The sequence below is a fragment of the Crocuta crocuta genome, unplaced genomic scaffold, assembly GCF_008692635.1.
Source record: "Crocuta crocuta isolate KB4526 unplaced genomic scaffold, BGI_CrCroc_1.0 scaffold15, whole genome shotgun sequence".
In the NCBI taxonomy this organism is placed as follows: domain Eukaryota; kingdom Metazoa; phylum Chordata; class Mammalia; order Carnivora; family Hyaenidae; genus Crocuta; species Crocuta crocuta.
The window spans coordinates 3,920,814-3,943,189 of record NW_027530508.1 but is presented as its reverse complement, the minus strand read 5'-3'; the positions used below and the strand labels follow the sequence as shown (position 1 = coordinate 3,943,189).

At 49.7% G+C, this 22,376-nt stretch overlaps 1 protein-coding gene and 1 non-coding gene across 2 annotated transcripts in view; one reads left to right on the top strand and one right to left on the bottom strand.

The window, feature by feature from the left end:
- Window positions 1-4,048, bottom strand: part of TCF15 (transcription factor 15) — a 9,142-nt gene extending 5,094 nt beyond the window's left edge. The window contains exons 1-2 of the mRNA XM_077767057.1: window positions 4,036-4,048; window positions 457-656 (exon numbers count right to left, since the gene is read on the bottom strand). Of these exons, the coding sequence (XP_077623183.1) occupies window positions 457-656; window positions 4,036-4,048 (213 nt within the window). The remainder of the gene's footprint in view (window positions 1-456; window positions 657-4,035) is intronic.
- A 16,988-nt stretch (window positions 4,049-21,036) lies between these two features.
- On the top strand, window positions 21,037-21,143 carry LOC144233964 (U6 spliceosomal RNA). Its single transcript, XR_013335814.1, has one exon. It is a non-coding gene; the product is annotated as a U6 spliceosomal RNA (small nuclear RNA).
- The last annotated feature ends 1,233 nt before the right edge of the window (window positions 21,144-22,376 follow it).

Below are 22,376 nucleotides of genomic sequence, written 5' to 3'. Positions count from 1 at the left end.
GTCAGTGAAAAAATGGCCAGAATAACTGAGTTCTCGGGAAGGGAAAAGAAAAGAGGACGAGGAACGCACTTCGCACGCGGGAAGAGCTCAATAAATGATGGCCTTTGTAACTACTTCCTCATGCTCTTTCCCCAGCACACCTTCAGTGAGAGGGGTGTCCCTCAGTGGGCAATCTCCGTTCTCAAAGAAATGCCCGAGCTCCGGGCTTTCCTGAACCNTGGTGGGCGGGGGGAGGGGGGGAGGGGACTTTGAGCCAGTGGTTCTGTTCCATCCACACCAAACCCTGGGCTTGGAACGCAGCACCGTCTCCCCCGCTCCCCAACGAATTTCCTGTCGCTTCCCCCTCTCTTCACTGGGGTCCCTGATCCTCTTCTCCCTAGGATGCCCGGTCGCCCACCCCGTCCCCTCCGCCACCCCCTGCCCCGCGGCCACTGCCTCGGGGCTCCGCGCACTCACCCCTTTGCGCTGGTTGCTGAGGCAGAAGGTGCAGATGGAGCGCGGCTGGCGGCCGCCGTCGGGGGCAGCGGGGACCGCGCTCTTGGCACTGCCGGCCGCACGGAAGCACGGCTGCCCGTCGTCGGCCGCGTCGCCCAGCAGCAGCACGTTGGCCAGGTGCGCGATGTAGCTGGACGCCAGGNGCGCAGCGTCCGCCCCCCCTGTTCCCCAGGTTGAAAGCAGCCCGCGAGCTCAGCGGCCCGCCCCGAAGCCTTCAGTCCCCGCAGGCGAGCCGCGCGAGCGTCTTGGGGGTCAGCGCGGTTGGGGCGGCGTGCCCGGATCTGGACCCTTTATCCGCGGTCTAGACCCGCAGGGGGACTCTCTCGGCTTCAGTGTCCTCGTTCAGGAAGAGGATTGCAGAGAAGCTAGCTTGGGGTTTTCCCGCCGTCGCGTTCTAATACTGTGGTTCTGCAAATTTCGTTTGTGTACGAACTGGGGAAGGGGGACAGGACAGATTCCCGGGTTCCTCCCGTTCCGATCCAGCAGCTCTGGCCTGGGACCCAGGAATCTGCCTTGGGATGGTGTCCACGGAGAACACTTAGAGAAACACTGTAATCTTTCCAACTAAGGATTCCACAGTGTCACATCCTTAACAGCAAACCAAAAAAGAAAAAAAAAAAAAAGCAAAACAAAAACAACACACAAACGCGTGCGCGCGCGCGCGCGCACACACACACACACACACACACACACACACGCCAGTAGCTTCATTCATCCATTTATTCATTAAACAAGTATTTCTTGGATCCCTGCTATGTCAGGAATGGTTTTAGGTCTGAGAATAGAGAGGTGACAAACTCTTTGGCCTCATGGCATTGACCTTTTGGTTGAGGTCCTACTGTGTGCCGCCCACCGTGCTTGCTGAGTACTTTACCGATCTTTTCTGATTCTTGCTGAAGTTGTGGGAGATTCCCCCCCCCACCCCCCCATTTAGAGATGAGAGCGCTTTGGCCTTCAGTCTTACAAGAAGTGAGTGGAAGCATTAGCCCCAGCCTGAGACTTCACTATCACCCCATCCCTCTAACACCTACCACCAAAAAAAAATGCAAATTGCTTTCCTACACTTTCCACAATCTCACCTTGCCTCTAAATCCATGCCCCCCTCTCTCTTTGGAATGTCACCACACACACACAGAAAGAGAGAGAGAGAGAGAGGCACGACAGTCTTCCCTCACTGCCTTCCTTCCTTTGGAAAATCCTGGATTGTTCACCCTGACACGTTTTTCTTCTCAGGGGCCCTGGGAAGAATTGCTGTCGATTGCGGGTGGAGTCCCCATGTCGTGCCCCCTTCCCAGCTTCATCCTGGGGATTGGCCCAACCTGTATTGCTTGGCCTTGAAAAGAACTTTCTCTTCAACGCTAACGCATCTGTGTGGGTAGACAGGGCACCGGGAGAGAAGATGAAAGGTTCCTAGGTGCGTTTGGGCTTGTTTTCCTTTCCCGGCCTCAGCTATCTTGAAAATGCCTCCCATCTCTGCCACACTGTGCCTTCCTGGCTTCCCCAACCCCGGCCAGAATGGGGGAGGGGAGCCCAAGGGTTTTCCTTGGCTGCTGGAAGAGCAGCCCCTTAAGTCTTCAGCCCCCTCACCCCTCCCGCCAGGGTCTGGGGGAAGCTCTGTTCCCACACCTGGCTCCTCCACCCCTCCTCATTTGACCTTGACCCCAGCCAGGCTGGGCTTTGGGGAGGAGGAGAAGGAGCCTGCGCCCCCCTCCCCGCAGGGCCAGTCCCACACGCAGCCCCAGGCCAGGCTGCTGCTTCCTGAGCCGATGAGTTATTACCGGGAGATTTCCTTCCCTGTCTGCGCCTCCTCACAGGGGCTCCCGGTTCCCTTCACTTTCACTTTCTCCCCCATCTCCCCCTCTCTTCTGCTCTCAGTCGTTGGGCAGCTTGAAATTCCTCTGTCCAGCCCCCTCCCCATCCCAGCTCCTGGTTGGAGAGGTTGACCCAGGGGGGGCATGAACTGGCCCGGAAGCCGGGGAGGGCTCACTTGGTAGGCTCATTCATTCACTCGCTCCACAGGCAGGTTTTGACACAAGGGACCCTGGGAGTAAAATAAAACCATGAATGAGACAGAGTTGGGCCTTCTGCAGCCAAGAGGGGAAGGCGAGCTGTAAACAAAGAATTCCAGGACAATGTGGTCGGAGCAAGCTGGGCTCCAGCATCAAAGAACCCTGGGATCCTGCTCAAGGGGGGTCTTGGAGTCTCCTGTTTCCTGCTCTGGAAACTGGCGATTAATAATAGCACCCATTCCGTGGGCTGGGTAGTGCTTCCGAGTTCGTGCCGCTAAAGCCAGGGCCTGGCACATGCTGGGCACTCGACACAGGAGAGGACTTTGCGCTGAGGTTGCTAGGTTGTTGGGGGCTGGCCCCAGGTAGAAGAGCAGCCCAGGACCTGCATGGCCGGAGCAGGGATGGGGCGCTCTTGCCACGTTCTCAGCTCACCAGCAGAAGGGGCTCAGCCCCTCCCATCCTTGGTCCTCTGTCTCCTGGTCCTCTGCTCAGCCATACTGGCCTGCTCACTGCCTGGGGAGCCCACCTCTGCCTGGTATGCGCCCACCTGTGGATATCTCTGTCACTTAATCCCTCACTTCCTTCCAGTCTTCACTGAAATTTCAGTGAAGCCCCCTCAGGAGGGCTCTCCACCCCCCACCCCCCACTGACCCCTCCAACACCCCTATGGCTCTCCCTGTCCACCGTATCCTGCTTTCCTTCTTTCCATAGCATGTGTTACTGCTTCCATTCATTCAGCTGCAAATATTAACTGAGCACCTACTATGTGCCAGGCCTAGTTCTGGCTCTTGGGAAATACATTTGTCTCCTTCCACTCGAATATAAGTGTCAAGGGGCAAGGATGTTGCATTTTGCTCATCCCATTTCCTCTCTATCACACACTTCCAAGGTAGGTGGTATTATTATTCCCAATTTACAGATGAAGAAACTGACGTTCTGAGGGTGGAAAGTGACTTGCCTGAGGTCACACAGTGCGCCGTAGGGGAACTCAGGCCAGTCAGACCCCTTCCCCGGGCCGATCTGGCAGCACAGAGACGTGCGAGGGCTGAGTAGGAGCCCATCAAGTAGGAGGGGAGGGTCTCACGGGGTGAGAGAACGGGAGCTGGCCAGCCAGGCCACCTTGGCCGTCAGTCCCCCTGAAATACTTGGAGTTTCTCTGAGGCACTACCTTTGCCTTTGGCGCGGCTCTTCTCCCTGCCTGCGGTGCTCAGCCCTTCCCTGGTGCCAATAACCTTCCTCCTCTGCCAAAGTTCAGGGCAGCTTCTTGCTGTTCCTCCCCGACCTTGGTGCAGGTCTGGTATGTTGATCACACTGTCTTTTGATTTCTCTCCCCTTTTGTCTCTGATTCCTCCTTCTCATTTCCCTCCCTGCACAGGGCACCTGCTCTAATATATATATTTTTAAAGACCTCCTTTTTTTTTTTTTTTAAGAGAAGTATTAGGTTTGCAACAGACTTGAGAAGGTACAGAGATTTCCCGTGTTCCCTTTGCCCCACCCCCTGAACAGCCTCCCCAGTGTCAACACGGCTCACCAGAGTGGTGCATTCGTACGATGGATGGTCACTTCATTATCACCCAGAGTCTGCTGTTGACCTCAGGATTCACTCCTGGCGTTCTGTGGATTTGAACAAATGTTTATGATGATGTCGTTATCATACCAGCATTATGGTATCAGACCGACTATTTTCATTGCCCTAAAAATCCTCCATACCCGGCCTACTCATCTCCACCCCGTCCCTGCAACCGCCGATCTTTTGATTGTCTCCGTAGTTTTGCCTTTCCCATAATGTCCTTTAGTTGGAATTATACAGTACGTGGCCTTTTCAGATTGGCTTCCTTCACTTAGGAATATCCATTTATGGGGGCACTTGGGTGGCTCAGTTGGTTAAGCATCTGACTTCGGCTCAGGTCGTGATCCCACGGTTTGTGGGTTTGAGCCCCGCATCGGGCTCTGTGCTGACAGCTCAGAGCCTGGAGCCTGCTTCGGATTCTGTGTCTCCCTCTCTCTCTGCCCTTCCCCCACTCATGCTCTGTTTCTCTCTGTCTCAATAATAAATAAACATAAAAAATTTTAGAGAAAAAGAAATATCCATTTATGTTCCTCCCGTATCTTTTCATGGCCAGATGACACTTTTTTTTTTTTTTTACAAATAGTTTATTGTCAAGTTAGTTTCCATGTAACACCCAGTGCTCATCTCCACACGTGCCCTCCTCCATGCCCATCTCCCCCCTCGCCCCCACACCCATCAGTCCTCAATTTGTTCTCAGCATTCAAGAGTCTCTCATGGTTTGCCTCTCTCCCCCTCCTCCACTGTTTCCCCCCTTCTTCTCCCCCACGGTCCTCCGTTAAGTTCCTCCTAATCCTCCTATATGTGCAAACATATGGTATCTGTCCTTCTCTGCCTAACTTATTTCGCTCAGCATAACACCCTCAAGGTCCATCCACGTTGCTACACATGGCCAGATTTCATTCTTTCTCATTGCCATGTAGTATCCCATCGTATAGATAAACCACATCTTCTTGATCCATTCGTCCAGTGATGGACACTTAGGCTCTTTCCATGTTTTAGCTATTGTGGAGAGTGCTGCTATGAACATTGGGGTACACGTGCTCCTATGCATCAGAATTTCTGTATCCCTTGGGTAAATTCCTAGCAGTGCTATTGCTGCGTCACAGGGGAGTTCTATTGTTAGTTTCCTGAGGAACCTCCACACTGTTTTCCAGAGGGGCTGTACCAGTTTACATGCCCACCAACAGTGTAGGAGGGTGCCCATTTCTCCACATCCTCGCCAGCATCTAGAGTTCTCTGATTTGCTCATTTTAGCCACTCTGACAGGCGTGAGGTGGTATCTCATTGTGGTTTTGATTTGTATTTCCCTGATGAGGAGGGATGCTGAGCATCGTTTCATGTGTCTGTTGGGGATGACACATTTTTTTAAGCATCAAATAATATTCCATTGCCTGGATGTATCACAACTTACTTGTCCATCTACCCAAAGACATCTTGGTTGTTTCCAACCTTTGGCAATCATGAATAAGGCTGCTGTGAGCATTGTGCTCAGGTGTTTGTGTAAATGTGAGTTTTCAACTCCTTTAGGTAACTACCAAGGGGCTGGATTGTATAAGAGTGTGCTTAGTTTGATAAGAAACCATCAAACGTCTTCCGAAGTGTGTGTGCCATTTGCATCCCACCCCGACAGATGAGAGCTCCTGCTGCTCTGTGTCCTCATCAGCTTTTGATGTTGTCAGTGTTCTGGATCTTGGCCCTTCCAATAGGTGCGTAGTGGTTTCTTGTTTTAATTGGCTTTTTCCCAATGACTTATGATGTGGAACTTTTTTTATATGCTTAGTTTCCATCTGTATGTCTTCTTTTGTGAGGTGACTGGTAAGGTCTTTGGCCCATTTTTAAACTGGGTTGTTTTCTTATAGTTGAATTTTAAGAATTCTTTGTATATTTTGGAGAATAGTCCTTTATGGAATGTACCTTTTGCAAATATTTTCTCCCAGTCTGTGGCTTGTCTTGTCATTTTTTTTGACAGTGTCTTCTTCTTTTCTTTTTTCTTTTCTTTTCTTTTTTCCTCTTTCTTTCTTTCTTTCTTTCTTTCTTTCTTTCTTTCTTTCTTTCTTTCTTTCTTTCTTTCTTTCTTTCTTTTTTGAGAGAGAGCATGAGTTGGGGAGAGGGGCAGGGGGGGAGAGAGAAAGAGAGAAAGAGAGAGAAAATCTTAAGCAGGTTCCACACTCAGCATTGAGCCTGACATGGGGCTCAATCCCAGGACTCTGGGATCAAGAACTGAACTGAAATCAAGAGTTGGATGCTCAACCGACTGAGCCACCCAGGCACCCCATTGACAGTGTCTTCTAGAGAAAAGAAGGTTTTGATTTTAATGAAGTCTGGCTTATCAGTTATTCCCTTGATGGATCATGTCTTTGGGGTTGGATCTAAAAAGTCATCACCACATCCAAGGTCATCTAGGTTTTCTCCTATGTTGTCTTTAGGTGTTTTACATTTAGGTCTGTGATCCATTTTGAGTTAAATTTTGTGAAGGATGGGAAGGTCCAGATTCATGTTTTTGCATGTGGTTATCCAGACTCCCAATTATTCCAGAAACATTTGTTGAAGGGACTATCGTCACTCCATTGTATTGCCTTTACTCCTGGTCAGAGTTCAGTGAAGTGTATTTATGAGGGTCTATTTCTGGGCTCTCTATTCTGTTCTGTTGCTCTTTTTGTGTGTGTGTCTGGTACTCTGCCATTAAAATGCTGTGTTGATTACTGCAGCTTTATCAAAGCCTAGAAGTTGGGAAGCATCAGTCCTCCAACTTTGTTTTTCTCCTTCACTATTGTGTTGGCTATTCTGGGTCCACTAAATATTGTTGATGCATGTCATTGAATAGGCATGCATCCCCAGAATATATACAGTGCTGATTTGTGTGAATAGGTTATTAAAAATGTTTTAATGTTTACTTTTTTATTAAAATTTTTTCACTTTTATATATTTTTGAGAGGCAGAGAGAGACAGAGCATGAAAAGGGGGAGGAGCAGAGAGAGAGGGAGACACAGAATCCGAAGCAGGCTCCAGGCTCTGAACTAGCTGTCAGCACAGAGCCCAATGTGGGGCTTGAACCCACGAACTGGGAGATCATGACCTGAGCTGAAGTTGGACACTCAACCGACTGAGCCACCCAGGTGCCCCTGATGTTTATTTATTTTTGAGAGAGACAGAGAACAAGCAGGCGAGGCAAAGAGAGAGAGAGACATAGAATTCGAAGCAGGCTTCCAGCTCTGAGTTGTCAGCACAGAGCCTGACACAGGGCTCGAACCCACGAACAGTGAGACCATGCCCTGAGCCGAAGTCGGATGCTTAACCAACTGCGCCAGGCAGGCGCCCCATGAATAGGTTATTAATGAACACAAATGGTAGTTTCGCTAGATCTGTTTGTTAAGTTGTTTTGTTTACTTGACACTGTGCCCGGTGTGCTGAGTCTAACTCGAGTCCTCAGCTTCTAACCACTGCTTAGTATATATGGGGTATGTGCATGTACATGCGCCTTTTCCATCGCCTTAGTGGTGGAGAATATGGCTACCTCCAACTTCCGCTTCTCCCAGCAAAGCTGTGATAGACTTCCGGTACGTGATTCTCACGGAGTCCTGTGTGTGCCCCTCTGGGATACTCACCCAAGGGCAGGATTCCAGGGACAGAGAATACGCATGGTGAGAACAAGCACTGTCTGACTGTGTTCTAGGATGCGATCTAGTTGCTATACTCCACACGGCCAGTGGGCATGAGGGACCACCTTCCCTACATCATCCCTGGCGCTTGAAATGATCCGATTTCTTGTTTTAATCTGCATTTCTCTGGGGACAGAGAAATGGGTTGTTTTCCATCCCATTAGATTCCACTAGACTGTGAGTTTTCCGGGGCACCGGAGGTATCCCGGCATCCTAGGCCAGAGCTTGGCACACTGTGGGCAACAATGAACACTTGTTGAATGAATGGATGCATGAAAAGGCTGATAGGCAACCTCCCACACCCACTTTGTACCTAGACGGTAGTGCCATGTGTATATATGTTTGTGTGTAGATGAAGGGACACACAAAAGGGACAAAGTCCTACACATCAATGTACTTGGAGAAAAAGACTAGAGACCGTACTTACTGAGGGCCTACTTTGTGTCAAGAACTCATAGATATATTACTCAACATCTGAAGTTCAGTTAGGCAAGATGAGAATATATTTCTCTCTCTTTGTCAAGGCATTTGTGGGTCGGGCATTCTGTGCTGCCGTATCCAGCCCCTAAGATAGCCCCCAGCGATCCCAGTCTCCTGGTATTCACCCCCTTGTGTAGACCCTCCCTCCTTGAATCACATCTGACTTGTGTGACCACAAAAACCTGGCAGAAGTGATGGTGTGTGCCTTCTGAACCTACCTGATAAGAGCATTGAGGTTCCTCCTTGATCTCTTGAATCACACACACTGGGGACAGCAGCCACCTTGTGAGGAGGACGTTCAGGTTGTCCTGTGGAGAGGCCCATGTAGGGAGGAACCAAGGTCCCCAGCCGATAGGCAGCACCAATTCGCCAGCCGTGTGAGTAAGCCTACTTGGATGTGGATCCTGAATTCTTGAGCTAAAGGAATTGTGAAAAATAGCAAAGATGATAAAGAAAGACAAAGGCAGAGATGATAATTATTGGCATTGTAAGTCCCTAAGTTTAGCATCTGTTGTTATGCAACCTCAGACAACTAAACCAGAGGGACCCAGGCTCTGTCTATCTTTTTGCTCCATCGAACGTGGCTTCCACTCTCTAAGTTGCCTCATGGACCCAAATGGCTGCAGGGGCCATTCTGTCTGCTTTCCAACCAGAAAAAAAGGAGAAAGAAGCGGAAGGAGGAAGGGCACATTTCATCTTTTGAGGAATCACAACCTCACTTCTGCTTTTGTCCCATTGACCAGACCTTGTTATTTGCCCGTACGTTGCTGCAAAGGAGGCTGGGAAATGTAGTCTTCCTTAGGTAGCCACACATCTGGCTGAACACGGGCGTTCTATTAGTGGCGAAGAAGAGAAGACTAGCTGTGGGGTAACAACTAGTAAAGTCTGCCATGGGTATTATCTCTCGAGTTAGCACAGTGTCGCATGGTTCAGTCTGCAGATGGGGGAGCCTGAGCACCTGGGTTTACCTCTGCCACTCACCAGCTGTATGGTCTTGAAAATTTTACCGAGTTTCTCCGTGCCTCAGTTTCCTCATCTGTAAAACAGGGATCATCACAGAGCCTGCCCGCAGAGGGTGGTTGTGAGGAGTAAGGGTAGCAGCCCTGGCACCCGGGATGTGTGGTGCGAGCGCTGTTGCCATTATTTCATCTTTACGAGGTGTTTTCTCAAGGTCATGCCATCAGTCAGTGAGGCAAGCAGAATCTGGCTTGATGGCAATTTCCCCCCAAACCCAGGTCAGTACTCAGCGTGTCGCAAGCATCCAGAAATGTCTGTCCACTGAGTGTGTTAAATAAACATTTAGATTGCTCTTCCACTGAAATGCCAGATTTTGTTTTGTTCTGCTGTGCTGTTCAGGCCAATGAGAAAGCTCCACTGACCCTTGGCTTCCACTGCTGGAGCTCAGTCCTTCAAGGACCCTCCGGGCCATCATTTTCAAGAATGAACTCCTGGTGGCTATTGTTCTGGAAGGTGCCCAGCTTTCCATGATTTAAAAGTCTGGGAAGCTGCGTTTGGCGTCCCCCTTCTAGAGAATTATAGCGCTTTCCCGTGTTAAAGGCTCTGAGAAAGCCTGCAGCAAATCAACTCATCGGGCTTCATTCCAATCGGCATTTTCTAGGCTGATTTGATCATAGACCCTCCCACCCGAACCCCTCCTCCCACCCCGCACCACTTACCTAATAGAGAAAACAGTTGAGCAGACATTTCTCCAGGCTGCTCATCAGTGATGTCCGCCTCAGTGTGGGTGGGTATTATCCTACTCTTTCTTGAGAGGGTGTCTGAGTGAGTAGGGGACATTGGTTACCAGGCAGAGCTGGGTAAAGAAGGGGACTTCAGCCTTTTTCCCAGAGTCCTAATGTCCCAGTGTCCAAGGGACACTGAAGTATCATTGGAAATGTAACATGTTGGGAGAAAAAAAATGTGTTTCCTGGTACTCCTGTGAGGGGAAGTGCAATGAAATTGAAATAATAATAATANTAAGCACTTGGGTGCATTTTCTCATTTAACCCTCAGAACAGCCCCATGAGTTAAGTACTATTTATTTATTTATTTATTTATTTATTTTGAGAGAGAGAGAGAGAGCACCCAGGTATGCGAGTGGAGGAGGGGCAGAGAAGGAAGGAGAGAGAGAATCCTAAGCAGGTTCTGTACCCAGCGTGGAGCCCAGCATGGGCTGTGAGATCATGACCTGAGCCGAAATCAAGACTCGAATGCTTCACCGACTGAGCCACCCAGGCACCCCACTAAGTACTATTAATATTCCCACTTTACAGAGGAGTAGATTAAGGAACAGAGAGGTCAAGTAACTTGCCTAAGGTCACACAGCTAGGGAGTGGACAGGAATTATTTGATAAGTTGCTTGTGGTAAGAATGAAGAGGGAAGAACCCCACTCTGGGGTAGTCGAAGCTTAGATGCTTACAAAACTCTGCTCTAGGGAGAAAAGGCCTGTTAAGCTGATGTACTCTGGTTTTGTTGAGTAAGGGGGTGCGAGTTTGGGGCCAGAATGGAGTTGCTCAATTACGGAAGGGAAGCTGGTATAGCCATGTGTGCCCTTCTTTAGCTCCATCCCTCCAGAGAAATGTTGGGCGGATGCTTAAAGACTGTGACATTGAAGAAGTGCTGGGTAATTTAGCCTGCCCAGGGCTCAGGTTGGCCCTACCTCCTGTACCAGGTGACAGTCACCAAGATGCTGTAGGAGAGCAAGACGATGCTCCATGAAACCACGATTTAAGGAGCCTTTTGAAAATTCAAGGAGGCCTGCTGAAAGTCCTCAGGCCCAGGTGTCAGGGGCAGGGGCCCATCCCGAACTCAGCAGCTGCTGATGTCCTTGGGCAATTNGGGGCAGTGGAGGGTGGGGAGGGGCCCTGGAGAACTCTGACAGCAGCAGATCATACTCCCCCCATTCCAGACAATAGGATTTCAGAGAAGATCAGGGACCTAAAGGTGTCTGGAAAGGCTTCCTGGATCAAGGTTCGGGGGTCTCCGCTGCCTTAAATGAGAGATCCCATAATGAAGATGTGTTTTGGTCTCTCCTCAGTAGTCAGTGGTGATGCCGGACAACAGAGCTATTTGCATGTTGCTCTCTGAGATTGACATGCAGACACTGCTATCCACCTCTGCAATATCCAGCCCTCTCCCCGCCTCCACCAACAGAACCCCGATTTGTCCAGGACAGCAGTGGATCTAGTTATAAATATTCCCTTTCTCAGCCTTCCTTGTAGCTAGGGGCAGCCATGTGGCTCATTTTGGCCAGTGAGATAAAGATAGGAGTTCCCGGGGAGAGGCGCATTTCTTCAAATGAAATCACAGAGTCTCCCAAGAAGGGTTGCCCTTCACCTTCAGCCTCTTGCTGCCTGGAATGGAGATGCAATTCCTGGAGCTATAGCAGCCGCCTTGGTGCCACGAGGACAAAAGTCGGATGCTAAGGATGGCGGAATGGAGATCCAGAGTGGCTGTGTCCTTGATGATTTCTTGTCCCTAACCTCTTGAAAAATTAAAAAAAAAATTCTTATTTGGTGAAGCCACTCTATTGGGTTTGTGTTACATGCAGCCAAATACATAACCAATACATCCAGATCTCAACATGAATAATGTCCATCAACACTACCATCTATAGTGCGCTCTGTGCCAGGCATTGACCTGACTGCTCTGTGCCCATTGTCTAATTTCATCCTCACCATCCTAGAAGCTGGAGGGACATGAGGGCTCTGAAGAGTTAAGCAATTTGCCCAAGATGGCCCAGCTAGGAGAGTAACAGGTCAAGATTTGGACCTGAATCTCTAATTTTCTTTTCTTTTTTAATGTTTATTTATTTTTGAGAGAGAAAGGAAAGAGCAGGGGAGAAGCAGAGGTTGGGGGTTGGGGGGGAGGCAGAGGATTCAAAGCAGGCTCTGTGCTGACAGCAGAGAGCCCGATGTGGGGCTCGAACTCATGAACCGTGAGATCACGACCTGAGCCAAAGTCGGACACTTAAGCGACCGAGCCACCCAGGTGCCCCGAGTCTCTAATTTTCTTAAGTCTGTATTAATAGCTCTAGTGGTTTAAAAACATGACCTCCGGGGGCGCCTGGGTGGCTTAGTCGGTTAAGCGTCCGACTTTCGCTTAGGTCATGATCTCGCGGTTTGTGGGTTCGAGTCCCGCGTCGGGCTCTGTGCTGACTGCCAGCTCAGAGCCTGGAGCCTGTTTCAGTCTGTGACTCCCTCTCTCTCTGACCCTCCCGGCTCACGCTGTCTCTCTCTCTCTCTCTCCTAGAAATAAATAACAAAACAAAACAAAACATGACCTCCATTCTTTCCTTCAAAAGCGGCAGTGGGAGGGGGTCTATGTCCTTCCTCATTGAGTCTGCGCAGGCTTGTGGCTGCTTAGACCACTTGAATTTGGCAGGAGGCACCCCCTGTGACTTCTGAAGCTGGGTCAGAAAAGGTGATGTGGCTTCTGCCTGGTTCACTGGAACCCGCTTGCTTGGAGCTCCGAGTTGCCGTGTAACAATTTCAAATGCCGTGAGGAAGCCCAGGCCACGTGGAGAGGCTTCTGATGGCTTGTACTCTGCTTCCGGTCCCCCCAGCCCAGGGGACAGATATATGAGTAAAGATGCCTTCAAATGATTCCAGCCCCGGCTGTTGAGCCTTCCCAGTTGAAGCCTCAGGCATCGGGAAACAGAGACAAGCCTTCCCTGCTGTGCCCATTATTATGAATCCTGAATTACAGAATCTGTAAGCAGAAGAAAATGGTCGTTTTAAAGACACCAAGTTGTGGGGTAATTTGTCCCACAGCCATACTAATGGTGACTGTAGCTCACTCCAGTGCCTCCCAAATATCTTCACACTTCAAAGTACCAAAAGCCTGGAAATACGATTGATTTTTTTTTTAATTTGTTGTCAGTATATTCTGTAAAGTCACCACAAGCACTGAACTCGGGGTAACTGAATGAAAGCTTCTAGGGGGAAATATAGGGGAAGGGTCCTTTGAGCCTCAGGTCAGAAGATTTTTGCCAACAGATTAACACCTACCTCGTTTTCTGTGCGTTTCTGTTAAAGGACACCGTGCTTAATATATACTATGAAGGGCGCCTGGGTGGCTTAGTCGGTTAAGTGTCTGACTTTGGCTCAGGTCATGATCTTAGGGTTCGTGGGATCCAGCCCCGCGTCTGGCTCTGTGATGACAGCTCAGAGTCTAGAACCTGCTTTGGATTCTGTGTCTCCCTCTCTCTCTGCCCCTCCCCTGCTCATGTTTTCTCTCTCTCTCTCAAAAATAAATAAAATTTATAAAATATTTTAAAAAATATATGTACTGTGGATTCACTAACATTGAACTGCGGACAGCAAGTAACTGGTGCCCGAACAAAGCTTACCTGACCGTGTATTTTCTCCACAAGGCACATCACAGCTTCCTGGGCTTCAGAACAGGAGGTAGTGTTTTCAGCACTATGCTTGGGGCCGTGTCAGATGGCAAGATCACCAACAAAAAGCACACAGGTGTGTAAAGCGTGGCAGTAAGTCGACCACAAAAATGGACACTTGTTTACGGTGTGAGAGCGGGAACACCAAGGCAGGATGACAGCTTGTGTCCAGGGACTACAATGCTTCTTCACTCTGCACTCGCGTGGGAATGACCATGGTGCGCACTCATCTGAAGGTTACAAGTACATTTCAGACAGGCGGCAGATTCATTACTGTGGAGCCTTTGAATAATAAGGACTGACAGCGGGGTGTCTGGGTGGCTCCGTCAGTTAAGCAACCGACTCTTTTTTTAAAACATTTTTTGCTGTTTATTTTTTGTGGGAGAGAGACAGAGTGCAAGTGGGAGAGGGACAGAGAGAGAAACACAGAATCCGAAGCAGGCTCCAGACTCCAAGCTGTCAGCACAGAGCCTGACGTGGGGCTCGAACTCACGGATCATGAGTTCATGACCTGAGCTGAAGTTGGACACCCAACTGACTGAGCCACCCAGGTGCCCCGGCAACTGACTCTTGACTTCAGTTCAGGTCATGAGATCATGGTTCATGGGATCGAGCCCCATGTGGGGCTCAGTGCTGTCAGTGCAGAGCCTGCTTTGGATTCCCTCTCTCCCTTTCTCTCTCTCTCCCTCTTTCTCTCTCTCTGCCTCTCCCATACGTGCGCACACCAACATGCACACTCTCCCTCGCTCTCTCAAAATAAATAAATAGACTTAAAAAAAAAAAAAGGACTGGGGAGCCTGGGTGGCTTAGTCGGTTAAGCGTCCGACTTTCGCTTAGGTCATGATCTCGCGGTTCGTGGGTTCGAGCCCCGCGTCGGGCTCTGTGCTGACTGCCAGCTCAGAGCCTGGAGCCTGCTTCAGTCTGTGACTCCCTCTCTCTCTGACCCTCCCCTGCTCACGCTGTCTCTCTCTCTCTCTCTCTCTCCTAGAAATAAATAAAAAACATTAAAAAATTAAAAAAAAAAAAAGGACTGACAGTATTATTTAATGCATTCAGGACTTGCAGTCCTGATTACTTATAACTGGAGGAAATAAGACACTGAGCAGATAAAGGTGTATCCCAAGAGCCTTGCTTTTCTCATTTGGGGCGTGGGGGTGAAGATGCCTATCCCGTCGGGTTTGTGAAGGGAAGGAGTCACAGCAATAACATGGACTATCATTTATGAGGGCTGCACGCTAAACACTCCACGTGCCTATTATCATTGACTCCTCACAACCATCCTTATGAGATAGATCTCATTATTAAGCCCATTTTATAGATGAGGAAACTCAAGGGACTTCGCCCCAAATATTACAAACTAGACCAGATGAAGCTGGACCCCTTTCTGTCCGAGTCCCACACACATGTCCTTTCCCGCTCTGCTCCAGACTAGTCCAGAGCCCGTGCGTAGAAACCTGGCGTATAGGATGCTCCCAGTAAGTGGATGCTTTGCTGAAGATCCTAGACTGGAATCTGGGATCTTTGAGGCAGTTCTATAGAGGGAGAGGGGAGGGTGAGCCCTGAGCAGGGCTGGGGGGCAGAGGAGGAGCCATTAGGGAAGGAAAGAGCCCGTGTTGCTGGAAGGCAGGGCCAGGAAGGTCTTGAATCAGACCCCGTGGTCCCCTCCCACAGAGGGTTAAAGCAGCCTGGCCTCCCTCCGGCTGAGCGGAAATCAGATTTTGAGAGCTGAGCAGAGCTCCAAAGGGATGTTTTTCTTCTCCATTTGTCTGCTGTGGCTGGCTCATAAAATCTACCGGAACTCCATGCTGAACTGAGGAATTCCTGCTGAACAGGGACACGGAGAATGCAGGGGCGGGGGATGGAGGGGCGAGGAGGGGAAGTCCTTATCAGGGCAGAGACCACTGCATCTTCAAGGCTCCACCTCTGGGTCCGGGGATCCCCTCTGGAGGCCTCACAGGGTTTCTTGGATGAGGGTGTGTACAAAGGAGGACGCCTCCTCCCCCACGTGAACTTGGGGACGAGGAGTGAGCGTAGACAGGGACGGGTCAGTCTGTGGCAGGTCCATAGGTGTGATTCAGGCCCTCCCCTTCTAGACTTGGTGGCGTTGGGCGAATCTGCCCGTGTCCTCGGAGAACCTAGGGTGCCTGCGCGAGCTGACCGGCATCTGTAATTTCCTAGGCAGGGCTGGCCGTTTGAGGGGTTTTTCTATCTAGCAGGCACTTTGCACACATTTCCTCCCCTCCCTCCCCCCCAAGACAGTACAATTATTATCACTCCTGTTTTACAGTAAACTGAAGCTCAGAGAGGCAAGGTGGCCTGCCCGATGCTGCCCGCGAGAAGGAGCAGGGCAGGGTTTAAACCCAGACAATCCGCGCCCAAACCCACCTCTCCAGCCTCCCCATGTGGAGTCCCCACTCTCCTTGACCTCGGTTGCCCTCTCCCATTTCTCTCGGTTGATCTCTCACTCTTTAAGACCCAGCTCGTATGTTACCCTCCTCTGGGAAGCCTGCCCTGACTAGCCAAGCCAGATTAGGGCTCCTCTCTGGCTGCTCATGTGCCTGAGAGGTAACCGTTTTGGTTACTAGGCTGTGAGTCCTGGGTGACCGGTGCCTTTAAAAAATTTTTTTAAAAATATTTATTCATTTTTGAGAAAGAGAGAGATCAAGAGTAGGGAGGGGTAGAGAGACAGGGAGACACAGAATCCAAAGCAGGCTTCAGGCTCTGAGCTGTCAACACAGAGCCTGTCGTGGGACTCGAACTCGCGAGCCGTGAGATAACGACCTGAGCTGAAGTCGTACGCTTAACCGACTGAGCCACCCAGGAGCCCCACCAGTGCCACTTCTAATTATTCCCTGTGCCTCCGGTGGCAGCCGACCAAGGGAACTTTCTATTTGCCTTGAAGATTCTTGTGGCTGTTATTTATTTATTTATTTATTTATTTATTTATTTATTAAATGCTTTTATTTATTTCTGAGAGAGAGAGAGAAAGAGACAGTGTGAGCAGAGGAGGGTCAGAGAGAGAGGGAGTCACAGAATCTGAAGCAGGCTCCAGGCTCTGAGCTAGCTGTCAGCACAGAGCCCGATGCGGGGCTCGAACCCATGAACCGTGAGATCATGACCTGAGCCGAAGTCGGACGCTTAACCAACTGAGCCACCCAGGTGCCCCTCTTGTGGCTGTTTTATAACGTGGCTCTATTGAGAGATGGGGTCCACGCACCTTCCGTTTGAGTCTGGGTGGGCTCGTGATCATGTTCACCAACACAACTACCACCCTGGGCAAAGTCCCCTTCGTTTCTAACCAGGATTATCACAGCGGTCTCCTCGTAGGGCTCCTTGATCTCTCCGTTTCCCACCCTGGTTCTGCTGCGGTGTGTTCTTGACACAGCAGTCCAACACGGCCTGTCACGCACACATCAGATGGTGTCCCTGTTCTACACAAAACCCTCCCTTGGCTTTCTGTTCACTCAGTAAAAGCCAGATCCTTATGATGACCCACATGTGATGTGCCTTCTCACCGCTCCCCCCACCTTTTCCTCCTCCGTCCTCTCTCCCACCCTCTTCCTTTACTGACTCCTCTCTACACTGGTCTTGTTGTTCTTCATGCACCACTCTGCCCCAGGACCCTTGCACTTGCTGTGGACAGCACTCCAATGCCTGGAGCACTCTTCCTCTAGGTATTGCTTGGTTCACTGCCTCATCTTGTTCAAGTCTCTGCTTAGATGTCACCTTCTCACTGAAGGCCCTGCCCTCTTGCACCCCATGCGTTCTCCTCACACCCGAACTACCCGCCTTACTGTATTGTTTTAGTTTGCCACGGCCCTTGTAACTGCCTAACGTCCTTATATACTTTACTTAGTGTATTTAATATTTATGGTCTCTTCCCTGTTGCTGAAATATCAACGCTACAGGGCAGGGATCACTGTTTATTCTTGAATGTGTCCCCAGTGTCTAAAATAGCATCTGACACTCAGTGATGGTTTGCAGAATGAATGAACTGCAGGAGCCCAGACTGGGGCCATCCAGGTGCGGAGGGCAGATGGGGGTCAAGAAAGAGCAGGAGTGGAGAGGCTGGATTGAGCCAGTGTATCAGGGCTAAAGGACATTCCATGAAAGAGGCAGCTTGCTGCCCGCTCCCTCTCCCCCCTCCTTACTGAAGATGCAAACGTGGGGGGCGTCTCCTGGGACTTTCCGCCTTCTCTGTCTTATGTGCCTCCGGATCTCTGGGCAACTGCCTGAGGTCCCTGCCCACTGCCCCAGAGACCTTGACTCACTCCTTCCTGTGCTATAAAATCAGTCCTCTTCCATCTGTGACATCTTGGACGCTGTTGGAGGAGGTGAGGCAGGGCAGATTGGTTGCAAAGAACTGTTGTGTGGCCCTGAGCAGCCCCACTGCACCTTGGTTTTCTGGTCAGCAAAATGGGAATGATAGGAGTATGGATTTCAAGGAATGGCTGTGAAGCTGAATGAGATCATGGCATGAGAGCCCTTGGTAGATGGAAGTGCTCCATGGACCCATTCGGGGGTAAAGGCACAAGGAACAAACCCTAGCTCTGCCGCCAAGCTTAGTCTTGTTGCCTGCAAAGTGGGCTGCATGTGCTAGGGTTGTTGAGAGATTCAAAATGCAAAGGAAATTCTTAGCACTAAGTAAACATGCAATAGTTGTTTGCATGTATTAATGGTAATGCTTTTTTATTTTTTTTTAATTTAAAAAAAATATTTTTATTTATTTCTAAGAGAGAGAGAGAGAGAGCGTGAGCAGGGGAGGGTCAGAGAGAGAGGGAGACACAGACTCTGAAATAGGCTCCAGGCTCTGAGCTGGCAGTCAGCACAGGGCCCGATGCGGGGCTCAAACCCACTAACCGCGAGATCATGACCTAAGCGAAAGTCGGACGCTTAACTGACTAAGCCAGCCAGGCGCCCCATGGTAATGCTTTTTAAAAGTTTTTTAATGTTTTTTTTTTTTTTTTGAGAGAGAGAGAGACAGAGTGAGAGTGGGGGAGGGTCAGAGAGAGAGGGACACAGAATCCAAAGCAGGCTCCAGGCTCTGAGCTGTCAGCACAGAGCCCAACATGGGGTTTGAACTCACAAATCCTGAGATCATGACCTGAGTCGAAGTCGCTTAACTGAATGAGCTACTCAGGTGCCCTAATGCAAATTCTTTTTTTTTTTTTTTTAATGTTTATTTATTTACTTGGAGAGAGAGAGAGCATGAACAGGGGAGAGGCAGAGAGAGGGAGAGAAAGAATCCGAAGCAGGCTCTGCACTGTCAGCATGGAGCCCAACGTGAGGCTCGATCCCATGAACTGGACCAAGAGTTGGACACTTCAACCACTGAGCCACCCAGGCATCTCTTAATGGTCATTATTCTAATAATGGTAGGGAATAAAATGTTACTGAGAAGCCATCTGGAAGCCCAGAGGGGACCATGACCGCGGTCTTCACAGAGCACAACTTCAGCCCTGTGCCTTTTGTGTACATTTCACTTTGGTCTAGACTTCCTCCCATGCACAGGGTCACCTCTGCCCATTGCCTCCAGCAAGGCCATACCCAAGAGCACACTTATTCCCTACAACATAGGAGTGAATTCTGGTCTTGAAGCCAGCCTGGGAACGGGTGTATGGGGAGTTCAAATCCAGGCCCCACCTCTTCCAAGCTGTAGTCACTTAGACATGCTGATTGCTCTATGCCTCAGTTTCCTTTTCTGAGAATTATAATAGCTCTGGCCTCTTACAGCGGCCGTGAGGATTAAGTGAGTTAAAGTGTGTGCAGTGCCTGGCACTTTGGCCTGGTACTTAGCAAGCAGATCATATGGAAGAAGGGTACTATCTTCATCCCAACAATAGGTAAACTGAGGCTCCGTCAGGAGAAAGAACTCGGTTCAGGTTATCGGTTGTAATGTGTATCAGCCCTGAGTTGGGATTAGTTTCATGACACTAGTAGAAACCCCAACCAGCAAACTCACTGTTGGCGAGATGTCTTCTTTTATTCCTTAGTGGGTTTTCGTTGTTGTTAAGTGGGGTTAAGTTCATACGAATAAAGTCAGAAAAATGGATAAGGGGACAACTGAACCTTGAGAAAATCACACCCATGAACTTCTCAGAAATCTGGGGAAACACTTAGCCCTGTATTAAAAAGCCCTGGAACACTTAGGTTCCAGTTTGAGATGTCCTAGCAAGGTAATGGGAAATCCTTGAAGGCTCTTGAACAGGGGAAGCCTGAGCTTAAGGGATAGGTATCTGGCAGTGTATTTGGGTTGATTCATGTTGCTGGGGTCTGGACGTCACTGGTGGGGTGCGCATTGGCACGGTGATTGAATTCCATAAATATTCAAGATCTATTTGCAGAGACCTCACTGAATGGAAGGTGCTGGGCTATTGTGGAGGATTTGCAGCAAGCAAACCCAATCAAATCCTTCAGCTCTGTGCTTCCGGTGTGACCACAAGCGGACAATAAATGGATATAAGACTCGATCTACTGCAGGCTGGTGGGAGGGGGAGAGGCTGAGTGGGGAGGGGCGATGCTTGGTGTGAGGCACAGATGGAGTGAGGATGAGCTGTGGAGACACACAGAGAGAACTTTCTAGGTGGAGGGACTTTAAGGGGAAGACCCCGAGATGGGAGCATGCCTGGCAAATTCAAAGTCTTGCCTGGAGCCCCAGGTGGGACAGAGAAGCAGAAGGCAGAAGGAACGGATGAGAGAGGTCGTGGGGTCCGACATGCAGAGCTTCAGAGCCATCTCAAGAATGTTCTACTCTGAGTAATGTGGGAGAGCATCAGAGGCTTCCCAGGAGAGGAGGGACAGTATCTGATTTGGGTCTTAAGGGGACCTCGTCCGGCCGCACATGGAGAATGGACTATGACGTCCATGGCGAAAGCTGGGAGCCCATGGAGGGTGACTTGTTCAGCACGGTGTGGGTCGAGAAGGTGAGAAGTGCTCATCTGTCATGGAGAGATGGACTTAGGGGTTCCCGACGAGTGGGTGGTATCTGCCAAATTGCAAGTGCACCTACCCATTCACCTAGCCTATCTGCTTCTGGGGCTTTATCCCACATTTACATTTGCACATGTATGAGATGACCCAGATGCAGGGATGCCGACTGCCGTGCACAAGGGGAACAGGCTGGATGGAGCCAAACGTGGGTGGGGAGGTGGAGGAAGTGTTGCGGTCAAGGGGAGGTGGAGGGAGTGTTGCGGTTGTGGGGACAGGAACTGCCATCTTGATGGCAAGCTGGGACGTTAACTACATAATGGGTGTAGGGTGTAGAAGATGACCTCCAATTCTCTGACAGTCTTCCCAGCACCAGGGGCAGTCTGTGCACCTACTCTCTGAACCTGGGCTGCTCCATGACTGCTCTGGCCAATACTGTGGCAGAAGTGAAGCTGTAACAGCTTCTAGGCCCAGATCTTAAAAGACTAGCAGCTTCTGTGCTCACTTTGGCGGCACAGATGCTGAAATAGGAACGATCCAGAGAAGATTAGCATGGCCTCTGTGCAAGGATGACATGCAAATTCCTAAAGTGTTCCATATTAAAAAGAAAAGAAAAGAAAAGAAAAGAAAAGAAAAGAAAAGAAAAGAAAAGAAAAGAAAAAGAAAAAGACTAGCAGCTTCTACTTCCTCTTTCTTGGTGCGGCCACTTGGGGAGAAGCCAGCTGCCACGAAGGAAGTCTAATCTCCCTGAGACTGCCATGCTGTGAGCAAGTCTAGCTGGCTATGGAGAGGTGTCATCTAGGATGAGGCACCGTGAGAGGGACCCAGGGATAGAGAAAGACCAGGTGCATCAAGGCTGCAGACCTAAGTGATGAAGTCAGCCATCTTGGAAGGGAACCTCCAGCCCTAGCTGTCTCGGTGACACCACACAGATTGGATGTGAGTGGCCCAGCCAAGCCCTTCCTGAATTCCCGCCCCACAGAATTATGAATAAAGCAAAGCATTGTGTAAAGCCTCTGAATTAAGGGTAACTTATTGTAGTGCAAAGGAAAAACAGACCCTACCACCCAGCAATTGGGCACCTGAGTCTTTGTCCAGATAAGATTCTCATGCGAGCCCTGACAAGGATATGCCACTGTAGTGGCTGTGTGGTGACAGGGACTTAGGGACTATCCAGATGCCCATTACTGGGGGTTAAAGAGGAAAACATGTGGGCGCAAACCAAGGAGCCCCAGTTCGCAACTAGAAGTCCTAAGTCAAGCCGCAACCCAAACTGATGTTAAACAGGGAATAAGCATCAGAGCAAAAATAAATGAAAATGCGTGCATAGGGCACCTGAGTGGTTCAGTTGGTTAAGTGACCGACTCTTGATTTTGGCTCAGGTCATGATCTTGTGGTCTTGAGATGAAGCCCCACTGTGGGCTCTGTGCTGAGTGTGGAGCCTGCTTGGGATTCTCTCTCTCCTTCTGTCCCTCTCTTGCTTGTGTGCTCACTCACACTCACTCTCAAAAATAAAATAAGATAAAGTAAAATAAAATAAAATACAATGCATACACAGAAAGCTACAATACCCATACAAACATGCTGTACTCTTCAAGAATACTCACACACTGAAAAACACAGGGAGCTCATTACTATGGGTTGTTCTTTTTTTAAAGAAAATTTTATTTATTTTTTAAAGTTTTTTAATGTTTTTATTTATTTCTGAGAGAGAGAGAGAGAGACAGTGTGAGCAGGGGAGGGTCAGAGAGAGAGGGAGATACAGAATCTGAAGCAGGCTCCAGGCTCTGAGCTAGCTGTCAGCATAGAGCCCAACGCAGGGCTCGAACCCACAAAC